The sequence below is a fragment of the Notamacropus eugenii genome, chromosome 5 (genome assembly GCF_028372415.1).
Source record: "Notamacropus eugenii isolate mMacEug1 chromosome 5, mMacEug1.pri_v2, whole genome shotgun sequence".
In the NCBI taxonomy this organism is placed as follows: domain Eukaryota; kingdom Metazoa; phylum Chordata; class Mammalia; order Diprotodontia; family Macropodidae; genus Notamacropus; species Notamacropus eugenii.
In genome coordinates this window covers 64,498,709-64,514,004 of record NC_092876.1, presented here as the reverse complement: position 1 = coordinate 64,514,004, position 15,296 = coordinate 64,498,709, and the positions used below count along the sequence as shown (strand labels likewise).

The following is a 15,296-nucleotide window of genomic DNA, read 5'->3' as shown; positions in this document are numbered from 1 at the left end:
CAATTATGTAACAATCATGTAAAACCTACTGTATTTCACAAAAAAAAGCAAGAAAAATAAAGTGAAAAAATTAGACTTCAGTTAGGAGTCGGAGTTCATCAGTTCTCTTTCTGGAGGTGGAGAGCATTTTCTCATCACGAGTCCTTTGGAATTGTCTTGGATCATTGTATTGGTCAGAGTAGCCAAGACTTTCACAGTCGATCATCATTACAATTTTGTTGTTACTATGCACAATGATCTCTGGGTTCTTCTCACTTCACGTTGTATCAGTTCATACAGGTCTTGCTATGTTTTTCTGAAACCATCCTTCTCATGATTTCTTATAGCCATGTTGGTATATTATATATATTATATATAAAAATATACAGGATAACCAACTTATAGCCGTTACACATATATAAAATCTGCATATAATATACATATAAGATCTGCCACAATCATGTGCATGTTATAGTTTATAATAGCACATTACATCCATTATCTCACTTTATCCTCACAGTAGTGGAGGGAAGATGTAGAAGAAGGGAGAGAATACAGAGGAGGGAAAGGGAGTGCCATTATTATAACCTCCATTTTACAGAGAAGACAGCAGATGAGAACTGATTTGTTGTAAATGGGCCTGTGTTACTCCCCTTTCATCTGCAAAATGTAACAAGTCTTTCTTTCACTGTCAATTTGAGTTCTGAACTCAAAACTCATAAACTCAGAGGATTAGAATTATCTGTAAAAGATGTGGGACGGGCAGCTAAGTGGTGCCATAGTGCATAGAACCCCAGGCCTGGAGTCAGGAAGATTCACCTTCCAGACTTCAATTCTAGCCTCAGTCACTAGCCATGTAACCCTAGGCAAGTCATTTAACCCTGTTTGCCTCAGTTTCCTCATTTGTAAAATGAGCTGGAGAAGGAAATGGCAAACCACTCCAGTATCTTTGCCAAGAAAATCTCAAAGGGGTTGGACACGATTGAAAGATGGCTAAACAAAATAAAATGTGTATAATAGCACCCACCTCCCAGTGTTGTTGTGAAAATAAAAATGAAATATTTATAAAGAGCTTTGCAATCTTTAAAATGCTAAATAAATGCTAGCTATTATTATTAATTACCTATCCTGCTCAACTGAACTTGTCCTAATTTACTTCTTGTATTAATTTTCCATTATGAATTCCAAGGTTGATTTAAGAGTACTTTTCATTCTTGCCCAAGGCTCCAAAACTGCTGCCCATGGCTCTTCACTATTTGATCTCTGAGGTCCCTGCTAGTCCTGTGTTCTGCAGTCCTATTTCATGGGATCATAGATTGTATGTGTGTTTTCATCCTTTGTTGTCAAAGAAGAACATGCCATCAGAGAAATAATGACATGACTTGCACTTGACTTTGTTTTGAGTGAGGGAGGGCTGTGCAGATCACCAGCTTCACTTCTCCTCCAGAGCTATCTGAATCCAGTGACCAGATATTCATCAGGATGACTGGAGATGACCCAGGATGAGGCAGTTGAGGTTAAGTGACAAGGTCACACAGCTAGTGAGTGTCAAGTGTCTGAGATTTGAACTCAGGTCCTCCTGACTCTTGCACTGGTGCTCTATCCACTGCACCACCCCCATCATAGATTATGAGTTAGAAGAGATCGCCAAGGCTATCTAGCCCAATTACCTCATTTTACAGATGGAGTACTGAATCCCAGAGAGAGGAAGGCATTAGCTAGAGGTCACTTGATAAGTTCGAAAGCCAAGGACTGAACCTAAGTCCCCTGACTTTCCCCTGTACCACACTGCCTTCATGTCTTTGTAGGGCCAACTAACATGCCTTGAGATCGAGGTGAAGGGAAGTGGGATATGTTTGAGAGCCCAAGGAAATGGTCTGCTGGGTATCTAAGAGCCTAATCATGGAGTCTCCTATTTCATTCCCTTCTAGTTCTAAGATTATCCTAAAGGACCCAAGCAAAGAGGACTTAGGAACCTATTCAGTGACGGTCACAGATGCAGATGAAGACATTTCAGCAAGTCATACTCTGACTGAGGAAGGTAAGCTGTCCCCACCCTGATAGTGTGGGCTAGTGAAAAAGACACTGGCTTAGTGTGTGATACTTCCTTTGTTATCTCCTGCATCATGCAGCTAGGTGGTATAGTGAACAGAGTGCCAAGCCTGGAGTCAAGAGGATCTGAGTTCAAGTCTGGCCTCAGACACTTACTAGCTGTGTGACCCTGGGCAAGTCACTTAATTCTATTTGCCTGAGTTTCCTCATCTGTAAAATGAGTTGGGGGAGAAAATGGCAAACCACGGCCAAGAAAACCCCAGATGGGGTCATGAAGAGTCAGACATGACTGAAAAACAACGGAATAATTCCCCCATTATACTATGAGTTCCTTGAAAGCAGGGACCATCTTATGCCTTTCTGGCAAACAGGTGGTGCTAAATAAATCTGGAATCCCAGACGTGTGAGCATTGGCATGTCAATTCCCTGCATTCTCTATAAGATGAGAGAATTGGGCTCAGTGAACATTGCAACGTTATGGGATTCTATGAGAGAGCAATGAACTTTCTATTTGGAACATGCACAAATCTCCTAAGCTGCTGCTCTCAGGAGTCATAGGTTCTAGTCCTAACTTTGCCCCTAATTCACTGTTTGATACTGGGCAAACCACTTCACCATGCTAAGCCTCAGTTTCCTCATCTGTAAAATGGAGATAATGAAAATGAATGAAATGAAATAAATATTTTTGAAGCACTTACTATGTGCCAGGTACTGTGTCAGCTCTTACTACAGGCTCAGAATATAAATATATGCAAAAAGACAGTCCCTGCCCTCAAGAAGCTTACATCCTAATGAGGTAAGAAAAGTGAGGAGAGTGGGAAGAGGAGAATGAAGGTATCTAGCACAGGGTAAGATTTTGAAGTCCAGAAGAAATTGGCAATAAAAACAGGAGGACAGTGAAGGCAGCCCAGCCCAGGAACAACTCATCAGTGAGAAAAGTAGAGATCTTGCAGAGGGCTATTCCATGGGGAGAGCCTTGGGTATGGTAGGTTTCTAGGCAAGGAGGTCCCAGGAACTCAGGGAAATTCCAGGATGAGCCAGTAGTAGTAAGGGCATGGGTTAGATGTCCAAGGAAGTCAGGAACTGAGCCAGGAGGAGAATGCAGCCTAATGACACTTGACTTGCTTCTTTTCTGGGCTTCCTGGAAAGACTGGGATTGTACTACTAAAGGCAAAGATATATGTAGAAATTTGTGTACCTGGGGCAAGAAGAAGGCATGTAATAGGCTCCAAGAATACAAGGGGCCAGGGATGTGGCTGCTAGGTTAGAGGATGTGCATCCCAGAATACTGTCAGATTTCTCTATGACTCAAAGGACTAGCCACTGAGGAGGATATGGATGAGAAGAGAGGCTCGCTCACTAGAAAAAAGAAGCATGCCCTGGGTACTTTGTAAGCACTCTATAAATTTTAGCACCCATGGACAAAAGCCTGGCCAGTCCACCTTAGTTACAGGTCTGAGTAAAGGGCTAGATGGTGAACATGTAGAAAAAGAATAGTGACGACTAAGGGTCAACATGACATTATCAGAAATCATTCATACTAGACTAGTTTCATGTCTTTTTTTTTTTTTACAAGATAAACAAATTTGTAGATTAGCTGAATGATATGGGTATAGTTTACCTATATTTTAACAAAATACATCATATTATTTTTATTGACAATACAGAGATATTCGATCTCAGCTATGATATTGTTAGGTGGATTCAGAAGTGATTGGATGGCCATACTCAAAGAGTAGTAATTAATGAATCAATGTCAGCTTTTAAGGTCTTTAGTGAAGTGCCCCAGGGTTCTACTCTTGACCTTAATATTTTTATCATTGACTTGAATAAAGACATAGATGATATCCTTATGACTCAGAAGTGGGAAGTACTGCTGACATGCTGGATGACAGAATCTGAATCCAAAAACATCTCAGGAGCCTAGAATGTTGGGTCAAATCCAGCCTCATGAAATTTGATAGTGATCAGTATGAAGTCCTACATTCCTCTCCTTCCCCCCAATAGGCATAGCAGTCCCTCTGAAAAAGACTATAATAACAATAGCGAACATTTGTATAATACCTACTACGTGCCAGGCATTGTGCTATGCACTTTACAAATATTATCTCGTTTGATCCTCACAGCAACCTGTAATGTAGGTGCTATTATTATCAACATTTTACAGATGAGGAAAGTGAGGGAGACAGAAGTTAAGTGACTTGTCCAGGTTAACACAGCTAATAAGTATCTGAGGCCAGATCTGAACTTGGATTTTCTTGACTCCAGGTCAGCACTGTGACACCTAGCTGACTGAGCATTTTGGTGAATGTCAAGCTCCATTAGTATGAGTCTACAACATGACTTACTGTAGCCCAGAAGAAGGTCAAGGTTACCCAAGACTGCATTAATTGAGACCTGCTGTCTAGAACTGGAGATGGGACAGTCCTGCTGTAATCTGGTCTGATCAGACCACGTCTAGAGTAGACCATGTTTAGTTCTAGGTACCAATTTTCTGAAGGACATTGATAAGCAAGTGAGTATCCAGGAGAAGGCAACCAGGATGATTTGTTGTTATTTAATCATTTCTTTGTGACTCCTTTGGGGTTTTCTTGGCAAACATACTGGAGTGATATGCCATTTCCTTTTCCAGCTTATTTTAGAAATGAGGAAACTGAGGCAAACTGGGTTCAGTGACTTGCTCGGGCTTATACAGCTAGTATCTGAGGTCAAATTTGAGTCTTCCTGACTCCAAGTCATTCATTATGAAGGACTGGCCAAAAGATCACATCACAAAAAAATCCATTGAATGACCTAGGAATGTTTAGCATTGAGAGAATAAGACTTGGCAGGGTAAGGTGAGTAGGAGTAGGAGTTAACAGAGGACATGATCACTGTCTTCAAGTACCTCAAGAACGATCACATAGGAGAGAAATGCTTGGCCCAGAGGGCAGAACCAGAAGCAATGGACATTATAAAGAAGCACTTTTAGACAGGTAGAACTACTCCAAAGTGGAACAGGCTTCTTCAGGTGAGTCCTCCCCCTATTCTCCTGGTAACCCCTTCCTACTGGAAGTGTCCAAGAAAAGGCAGCAGACCACTTTACGGATGGGCAGTAGAGGGAATTATTGTTCAGGTACCAGTGGACTCTGATCTTCCTTTTGCTCTGAGATTCTGCGAGACTCAAAGCAGAGCACAGGATTGCAGAATTGACTAGACATCCCTTAGAGACCATCTCATCCAATCACATTATTTCACAGATGAGAAAACAGAGGTTCTAAGAAATGAAATGACTTAAAGTCACACAGGTTACAAGTATCAGAACTTGGATTTGGCCCTAGTTCTACACCAAACCCAAAACTCTTTCCATTGAGTTGAATCAACAAACATTTACTAAGTGCTTATTAATTGCTGTGCTAAAAGCTGCGGTTACAAATTCAAACAAAAAGAAAGCTAGTCCCTGCCCTCAAGGAGCTTATATTCCAATGAAGGAAGATAAGACATAAAAAGAAAACTGAAAAGGGCAGGTTGGAGAAGATATTGAGCCCAGCAGGTCTCCATAGGTGAGACCAGGATAGTAGAGAAACTCCAAAGAATAAGGAACGTATCCTGGAGAGACCTTACTATGCATACGAAGGCATTTGACAAATTATAAGCCACCTTGCCCTGCATGAGATTTAGGGGACATCTCACTTGGGATGGCATTTGGGCTGTTGATTTGTGACTTCAACTTTTTCTCCCCCTTACTCTTCCCTGCTCTAGAACTGGACAAACTGAAGAAATTGAGTCATGAGATCAAAAACCCAGGTGAGTATAGGATCAATGTTCTGGGCAAAGATATCACTGGGCCTGGTTCTGAAGCTGACCTTCCTGGGCTGGAGCTCAGAACTCCAAAACTTAGAAAAGACTCCCAATACCATCTTAATTATTGAATGCTAAGGATGAGCTCAAAGGTGGTATCAAAGTGATAAGGAAGAAGGAATAGGAGAAGGAAGGGATGGCAGAGCCAAAAGAACACGTCCTTTCCTTCTGTTTCCTAGTGATTAAGCTGATATCTGGCTGGAACATTGATATCCTTGACCAAGGAGAGGTTCGTCTGTGGCTCCAGGTTGAAAAATTATCTCCTGCAGCTGAGCTGCATTTAATCTTCAATGACAAAGAGCTCATCAGCTCTCCAGTAAGTGTGTGCTCAGAATTCCCAAACACAGGTTCCCCTCCTCCAACTCACCTTCCCTCCCTAATTCCCTTTGCTCCCTGGGCATTATCACTAACAGAGATCAGTATGGAGGCAGTGTAGAATAACAGAAACCATCCTAGACCAGGAGTCGGAGGACCTGGGTTGCTGGAATTTTTTGCATGTGAATTGGGAGAAGGGGGAATCTTTTTACATATATAGTAGTCTGACAATTATCATGCAATGTAATTCAGTTTTTATGCTGGAATAGATGTTAAACAGTTCAACACTTGTATTAAGCAGACTATAAGCTACCGGGATGGGGGGCAGGGATGATATTATTTTTGTTTTTGCATCCCCAGTACCCAGGGCGGTTCCCTGCATGTAGCAAGTGCTTAATAAATGTTTGTGGAATTGGGCATGCCAGAAGCTGAATTGAAGTTGGGGATGGGGGGAGAGGGGAGGGATGGGGGATTTAGATCTTAGAAACCATCTAGTTCAACCCTTTGTCTTAAAAACTGACAAAACTGAAGCTTATAAAGGTTGAGTGCCTTGCCCAAAGTCACTCCCTTGTAAGTGGCAGGAATGAGACTCAAACCCAGTTCTCCTGACTTTCATTACAGTCCTTTTTCCTCTGTTTTGTTTTCCCAGACACACAAAATCAATTTTGACAGAGAAAAGGGACTTGTGGAACTGACTATTCAGGATTTCTCTGATGAAGACATGGGAACATACACAGCTCAGCTGCAGGATGGAAAAGCTAAGAATCAGATCACTCTGGCCCTGGTTGGTGATGGTAAGTAAAAGCAGACACATTCCTGACTAACTTTTGGCAGGGATTGCTCACAGCATAGAAAAAATGCCAATAAATCTATGAGGAGGGAGTTGCTCCCTCCCTCTTCTTCTACCACCCCTGAGACAAGCCTGACCTCCCAGGCATCCTTTGTGGTCCCCTGGAACCTCTTCCACTTCACCTAAGCCAGCTTTCCACACATAGTACCCTCTCCTCACAAGACAAGTCTCATTTCACCATTCTCTTGAGGTCAGAGATGGGAGAGCTGGTTCAGATTTGAAAGGATTCACTTAGATCTTCTCTTTAGCCAATGGGAACTTTATTGACGCAAAAGCACCCAGACCTGAGATCTAGCAAGGAGCGAAACAAAGGCACTGATATAGGAAAAGAACCAGACTTAAGTAGACAGAAAGCTACACAGCCTGTAGGATGATGATATAACTTTTATGGCAAAGTGAGGAAGGTGGTTACTTGCAAAATAAGGAAAAGTTGTCATGACACAGGATGGGGATGATGAATGTCAGGATAGGGAATACAGGATAGAGGGGACAAAAGCAATTCTTTTCGACCAAGTTATATAGCATTTCAAGATAAGGGGGAAAGGGTACTAGGATACTCTAAGTTACAGGATAGGCTATAGAATGAGCCTCATATCCCTTCAGAGAGGCTGGGAAAGTGACCTTTACTGACCCTTGTATCCACATCAATTCCACTCCCTCCTCTGAGCAACACTGTCCAGGAAAGATTGGGAAGGAGGCAAAGTTGAGCCCTCTAAGGTGCTAGGTAATAAATGAAGTGACAATTAATGACCAAAGTATCGCTGAGAACCAAGGTTATCTGAAAACTAAGATTTTCACTCCAACTGATGTATTAACTGATAAGTGAACAACCAGGTGTATCATCTGTCAACTATAACACATTAGCTGATGCGCAACCAACAAATGTGTATTAAGAGCCTATCATATGCATGGCACTGTGCCAGGGATAATAAGACTAAAGTGGGATTTAAGTTGATTCCACCCACCCAGGAAGATTCCTGTGATTACCCAGGCTTCCTTCCAGCAAAATCTCTACTTAGAGCAAGGACTCAGTTCAGATCCAATCAACAAACCCTTATTGTATACTTAACACTCTACCAAGCACTGTACTAGACAGCCTACAAAGGCAAAACTAAACATTCTGCTCTTAAGGAGTTTACAATTAATCTTCTGATTTAGAATACTTACTGCAGTCATGTTCTCTGCTACTTCTGACCTTGATAAGGTCCTCCAACTTGGCTAATGACATTCCCCTCCATCTCGGCCTTTACAGATTTTGATAAACTTCTGAGGGCTTCAGCTGCTAAACGGAGAGACTGGAAGAGAAAACAAGGTAAGAGCATCAAGTTGCCCCTTGGGTGATGGAACTTTTTTGGGCCCAGAAATTCTTGAAAACCATCTACTGAAATACAGAGGAGTTGACAACTGAAACTTTAAAGAGAATATCTACACCAAAAAATCAGAGATCATTTGTCTATTGAAGTACATGATTTTATATTTAATATTTTAAAGGGAAAATATCACAGGACCTAAATTTTACATCCTGCAGACTACCAGGGTTCTGTAGAGTACTGTTTGGAAAAAGCTAATCTATGTTGTTATTCTAGAGTCAAAAGACTTGGGTTCCACCTCTGACACTTATTAGTTTTGTGGCCTTAAGCAAATAGATTAACTTCACTGGGCCTCAGTTTCCTCACCTATAAAATAAAGAGGTTGATCTAAGATGGTCTCTGAGGTCCCTTCTAATTCTAGATTTATAGTCCTATGATATCCTTAACATAAAGATTATTACATTCTTTTCTCTGATGTGATTATTAATAATATATCAACAAATATTTAATATGTGCTAGACACCATGTAAGCATTAGACATACAAAGAAAAAGCAGAAAGTCCTTGCCTTCACAGTCTAATGGGAAAGAAAGCATGCAGGTAAATAGATAAAAACAAAATACACTCAAGGTAACCTGAGAGAGGAGGGTACCTGACCTGGGAGAACTGGAAAGGGCCTTCTGATAAAGATGGCATTCAAGATGACTTCTTGAAGGAAGTCATGGTGGTGATGGTGAGGATGATGACAACGATGATGGCTGGTGAATAGTTACTGAGCATCAGGTTTCTGTTGTTAGGCTTGAGAGAGAATTCAGTTCAATTCAGTTCTATTCAACCATCTGTCACAAATACATTCAATTACTTTTTTTCACTTCTGTGTGGACTTTAATTCAGTGTCCCTCAACAAAACAAAAGATTAAATCAAAGATGGGGGTGATATGTGGGTACTAAAACACAGAGGCAAATCAGGGCTGATTGATGCCAGGTAGGCAGTCCTCCAGTTCTAATGAACGTGGGTGGGTATGTTTGCATTGGCAGGCCCCCATTTTGTTGAACCATTGAAGTGGAAGGTCACTGAAGACTGTAAAGTGGTTCTGACTTGCAAGGCAAGTATGACACTTCTGCCTCTGTTCTTTCCCTTTCTGGCTTCAGGGTGGGAGACAAAGATTTTCCCCATCCAAACCCAATGGTCCTTCTTGCCATCTCTTAATTAGGGAGTCTACTGTATATTTTTTCCCAGGACAAGAAATTACAGCCTTCAGTCTATAGTCCAGTTTGGGAAATAATCCCCAAATAGGTCTGGTTGAAACTACAACCCAGAAAACTGATGCTACTGACTTCCCTGGGTGAGGTGATCGGTGAGGAGAGGGGAGGAGAGGAGACCATTTCAAGGACTGGTCCTTCTACCTTCTAGGAGGAGAGGTGTAATGTATATGTTCCCAGAAGGGAGATCATATTTGAATGTTACCTTGAGGTGGAAGAAATTCCCCCTGGAACTTAGTGGGCAAGTTTCAGGGTGAGGAAAGTGGAGAACCTTAAGATGAAAATGGGAGAAGTTGACAAAAGAAGATTCTTTGAGGGCCGATGGGATTATAAACCAAGCTAATTGGAGAGAAGAGGCAGCTAGTGGCTCAGTGAGACCTGGAGTCAGGAAGACCTGAGTTCAAATCCAACCCTAGTTTTGTGACCCTGAGCAAGTCACTTAACTTCTGATTGCCTGACAAAATGGATGCACTGGAGAAGGAAATGGCAAGCCGCTCCAGTGTCTTTCCCAAGAAAACCCCAAATGGAATCACAAAGAGTCATGTATGAAACAATTCAAGAACAATGAACAAAATTGGGGAAAGTACTCCAAAGGGCATAACGGGAGGAGAGCAGAATCCAGGAAAGGTCTAAGAGGGAACAAGGGACCCCTACCTCAAAGCAATGTGAGAGGGATGGTCTCATTGCAAAGCAGAGGAGATTCTTGGGCACATAAGAGGAAGTGGTCAATATAAGGGGGAGGGGGAAAGGAATTATTTCAAGGGTAATGGGATTCCTCTGGATATGATTAAGTGGGTATGTACCTCAGGATAAACTGGGATATAACTTAGTGAAGGACTTTTCTGAAAGGCAATGAAATATAATAGACCCCAAATTGGGGGGGAGGGAGGCTAAAGGGATAGAGAATTTGTCTTATGGCCCTTTTCCCAAGAGGAAAGAAGCAGCAAGTTACAACTTCTTTGAACCTCAGTTTCTCTATATATAAACTAGGAATAATAATACCTGTAAAAAGAGCTCCCTCATGATAGAGTTCCCAATATCAATAAAATCCCAGGCCCATTTCCTATCTCTAGCACCTACCTCACAGAGTTGTTAGGAGAATCAGTGAGATAATATAAAAAAGTATTTTTCAAAACCTTAAATCACCATGGAGATATCAGCTCTCATTGCTACCCCCTCCCTCCAGAGATGGTTGGGAGGAAACTGCCTTGTGAACCTGGAAGCTTTCTAAGCCACCCAGGGGCAGGACAGTCTCATTTTTGCCTTTGTATCACCAGCACCTTGGCCAGTGACTGACCCAAAGTAGACAAAATGCTTGTGGATTGATTTATTGTTCGATTAATTTCACTGACTCTGACTAAACTGTAGCCTAGAACAGACTTAAGTTCTTCAAATGAGTTGACAGACCCCTAGTGAGCCCTTGGATAGATTTCAGGGGGTCTCTGAACTTGGATAAGAAAAAAATGTATTTTTATTTTCATTAACATCTGACTACCTTTGAGTAAGAATATATGTGTGTATATATATATATATACACACACATGTGTGTATATATACATACATATACATATATATACACATATGTATATGTGTGTGTATAGATTCTGAATCCATAAGCTTCACCAGACTGCCAAAGCAGGGAGAAGGAAAAGATTAATAACTGATTTAGAAGTTTCTTTTGACTGAATTTCTGATATGACAAGTAACAAATATTTATTAAGGACAGGTATAGACATATAATCCCAACTACCTGAGAGTCTGAGACTGTAGAACCAGGCCTGGGAATGACCTCTGCACTTCCAGCCTGGTAGTGACAGGGAGATCTAGTCTTTTTTTTTTTTTAACTTAGTAAGCACTGAGAGGACTAAGAGATATGAGGGGTCTGGGCCCCACCCTCAACGCAACTTTACAGGACTGCCTGGCAGATAAGACCCAACTGCAGAAAGGCACAGCATAGAACAATTTATGTTAAAGGCCAGATGAGTCCTTCAAATAAAGAATCAGCTTGCTTTTTTGCCCTGTTCTTAGAAACCAAGGGCAGGGAACAGTACTCTGAAGTTTCCCCTATAAAATAGGAAAAAACACAACTTCCCTGAAGGGAAACCCTTACTTCTGTCCTCTGGGCTCTTTCTCATTTCCCAGGTAACAAACACCAAAAAGGAGTCTCGATTTCAGTGGTTCTTTCAGAAGAAGGAGAATCCAAAGGGCCAGTACAATGCTGAGACAGGAGCTGGCCTTCTAGTGATCCCACAGGTAAATATGGCACCAGAGAGTCCGGGCTAGGGTGATGGGGCATGAGCAGGCTGGCAATGGGATGAATCAGGAGGAACAGGGTAAGTGGGGTTACATAACCAAGGTTCTAATCCCAGCTGTGCTTCTAACTCGTTGTGTGATCTTGGACGAGTTGCTTCCCTTTTCTGGGTCTCACTTTCCTCTTCTGCAAAAATGAGGGGGTCAGTCTAAATTGTCACTAAGAATTGTATGTTTTCAGGTCCCTTCTAGCTCTGACATTCTCTGTTCTAAGGGCCCTCCTAGCTCTGACATTCTGGGTTCAAAGGACCCTCCCAGCTCTGACATTCTAAGCCTTGATACCAGGGCCAAGTGACTTAATGATCCTTATTTGTCTCTAACATTGAAAGCTGATCACACTTAGTTCCCCCTTCTGGACCTCCCTGTGGCCTTCAGAAAAATCTTCCTGGTGGAGGTCTGGTTAGGTAAGAAATATGATTCCTCTTCTGAAAAAAGTTTAAAAAAAAACCAAACCTTTTGCTTCACTGGTGCTAACTTCTCTCCTGCAAGGGAGCTAAGTAAATATAGCAGTTATAAAGGGGAGAAAAATGGTTATGAATCTTCCCCCCGCCTCACCCTGGCCCTTGTTCTTTGTGATGAGCCCTGTGTCCATGGATCTGAGATGTTTTCCTTAGCTGGTGGTGAGCCCTGCAGAGACTGATGGCAGGCCCAGCTGAATGGGATGGGGGTAGGGAGCTGTGAGGGAGAAGAGCACTGATCTCCAGGTTCCTCTGAGCTCTATATTCTCCCATCCTTCCCACCCCCACCAGAATGATTCACAGGCCCTTACCCAGCTGCTTCCATCACCTCTTCAGAGGCCTGTGCAGCAGACCTAGTTTGAGATTTCAAGATGAGAAGATTTTGGGTTCATATCCTGGCCCTACTTCTTACTCTCTGTGTGACTTCATTCAAATTTCTTCCCTTTGTGGAGCCTCATTTTTCCTCTCTGCCAAATGAGGAGGCAGGATGAGACCACCCCTAAGGTCCCTTCTGTTCCAAATCCAATGATCCCTTGGACAGCTCCCCTCCCATCCCCCAGAGGCTTCTGAATTTTAGGACCAGGAAAATGTGGAAATCATTGACTTAAAAAAAAAAAAAAAAGCCTAGTCCTTTGTTTTCCTAATTTCCAGGGATGGAGGTCTAAATTTGGGCTCTGGAGCAAATTGTGATCAAGGACCTTTGTGAACTTGCAGAATAAACAATGTACACCCTCCGTCCTTGGGTAAAATGCGCACGTAGCACTCTAGCCATGGTGACCTTTGAGCCAGTATGCCAGGACAAATGTGCAGCCCACCAATCCAGCAAGAAAGCTCTGCGAAGCCAGGGGCCTAGGACCCAGGCCCATGGAGGCACAGGGGGATTAGGGGGAACTTAGAATTTGGAATCTGGGACTGTGCTATATAGGAAGTGATCTAGGCTGGGAAGCTAAATCCCCTTCCACTCCCCAGAGGATGAGATGGTGCAAGGGTGAGTGAGGCCTTGAGGTGTTGGAGGAAATGTTTGTGTATTTATCCTTGCCATACCTTTGAAAGAAGCATTCCTTTGTTAAAACTTAAAAAAAAAAAAAAAAAAAAAGGAGAGGTCCTTAGTTGACTAGCTGGTCATGAACTGTAAAATTGGCATGTCTGAGCCGGTCCTTAGGGTTCATCTAGTTCATCCCCACCCCACAACTTTGTGGCCTGGGTAACTGGGTCCCAGAGAAGGGTCTGGAATGCACTCCCTCCTCCCCTTGATCTTACAAGATCCCTGCTTGCTTTCAAAGCCTTGCTGAGCAGTCATCACCTATGGGAGACCTTTTCTGACCTCCCCAGCTAGTTTCCTCTCTCTTTTGAAATGGCTTTGTATTACTCTATGTGGATCTATGAACGTGTCACATATGCCCTGGGGAATGTAAGCTCTTTGAGTGAAGGAACTGTTTCTTTTTTGTCTTTTATATCTGGTATATCACACAGTAGGCATTGAATCAAACAGTCTCTCAGCAATCATTTATTTGGCACCTACTATGTACAAAGGGAAAGGAATTTCCTCACCTGGAGGTTCCCCATAGGAATAAAGTTAGAGGCTCAGTCCCTATCCCAATCTTGATATTGAAATTAATGGTGAAGCTGGTATTGACCTGGGTCTTGAAGGATTCCAATTGGCAGAGATGGGGAGAAAGGTATTCTGACTGAGTTGGCAGGAGACCTAAAACCTCCAGGCTAGGGATGGGAGTTGCCTGGTTTGTCTGGAGCACAGGTTACCTGCTGGGCTGTTGTGTGAGAGAAGATGAGGAAGGCAGAGGTGTCACTAGCTCCTCAGGAGCCTTGAATGCCAGGTTTCTGTTTTCTTCTTTCATACATGTTCTCAACACTCTTCCTAGATGTCCAAAAAAGACAAGGGCACATACATGGCTGTGATTTCAGATGACCGAGGGGAAGATGACACCATTCTTGACCTCACAGGTGAAGGTAGGCACCTCTGAGTCCAGGTAAGGGTAGAGCCCTGGGGGCAGGAAGGGCTTGACACACACAACAACTCCTCTAAGGGTCCCCACCCCACCCTGGCAAATCTGTGAAGTAGACAGTTTGTCTTCATCCCTAGCTGCCCTATTCTCCCTGTTGGGACTATCCCCTCCTTGCCCTCCCCACCCCTCCAGCTGCTTCATGACCCTATAGTCTGTCTCTGCAACCCTGACAAATGATAGAGCACCAGGCACATATACGCAGAGGTTCCCATTCCCACAGAGAGAATTAGCCAAGCATTCCCACTTGGGGCCCCCTGGCCATCTAGCTAGAGACAACTGCCAAAGTCCTATCACATAGTAGGCACTTAATAAATGTTTGTTGATTGATGGTGCAATCAACAGCAATCTGGAAACAAGAAGACCTGAATCCAAAACCTGTCTCAGACACTTACTAGCTGTGCACAATCGCCTTGGGCAAATCGCCTAACCTCTCTGAGCCTCAATTTCCCCTCTCTGCAAAATCAGGATAATCACAACCCCCACCTCATAGGGTCTTTGTGAGAGCCAAATGAGATAATATATATAAAGTGCTACGTGAATGTTAGTTATCAATATTATTATTACCAGTAGTAGTAGTGGTAGTAGTGGTAGTAGTAGTAGTGGTGGTAGTAGTAGTAGTAGTAGTAGTAGTAGCAGTAGTAGTAGTAGTAGTAGTAGTAGTAGTAGTAGTAGTAGTAGTAGTAGTAGTAGTAGTGTCTTGCTGGCACATTGTCCTGATGCCCTAAACATCCTTCTCTAGGTACAGGAAATTAAAAGGCTCAAACTACTCCAACAGGCAGCACCTTATGGATCTGACCCTTGTGCCAGCCTCCCTCTCCCCCTCCCATTTGAACGTACACTGAGTGTGTCAGGGTAGAGAAGAGGGCAGTGCCAGGATAGCATGGGCCACAAATCCT

The 15,296-nt window shown here is 42.8% G+C and overlaps 1 protein-coding gene and 1 long non-coding RNA gene across 3 annotated transcripts in view; one reads left to right on the top strand and one right to left on the bottom strand.

The window, feature by feature from the left end:
- LOC140504414 (uncharacterized) overlaps positions 1-8,497 on the bottom strand; it is a 32,493-nt gene extending 23,996 nt beyond the window's left edge. Inside the window, exon 1 of the long non-coding RNA XR_011967096.1 lies at positions 8,204-8,497. This is a non-coding gene — a long non-coding RNA (uncharacterized lncRNA). The remainder of the gene's footprint in view (positions 1-8,203) is intronic.
- The window catches only part of MYOM3 (myomesin 3), an 82,003-nt gene that overhangs the window by 53,919 nt on the left and 12,788 nt on the right, over positions 1-15,296 (top strand). For both annotated transcript variants that reach the window (XM_072609309.1, XM_072609308.1), the window contains exons 23-30: positions 1,911-2,020; positions 5,773-5,817; positions 6,051-6,187; positions 6,836-6,980; positions 8,289-8,348; positions 9,384-9,451; positions 11,751-11,861; positions 14,257-14,344. In XM_072609309.1, the coding sequence (XP_072465410.1) occupies positions 1,911-2,020; positions 5,773-5,817; positions 6,051-6,187; positions 6,836-6,980; positions 8,289-8,348; positions 9,384-9,451; positions 11,751-11,861; positions 14,257-14,344 (764 nt within the window). The remainder of the gene's footprint in view (positions 1-1,910; positions 2,021-5,772; positions 5,818-6,050; positions 6,188-6,835; positions 6,981-8,288; positions 8,349-9,383; positions 9,452-11,750; positions 11,862-14,256; positions 14,345-15,296) is intronic.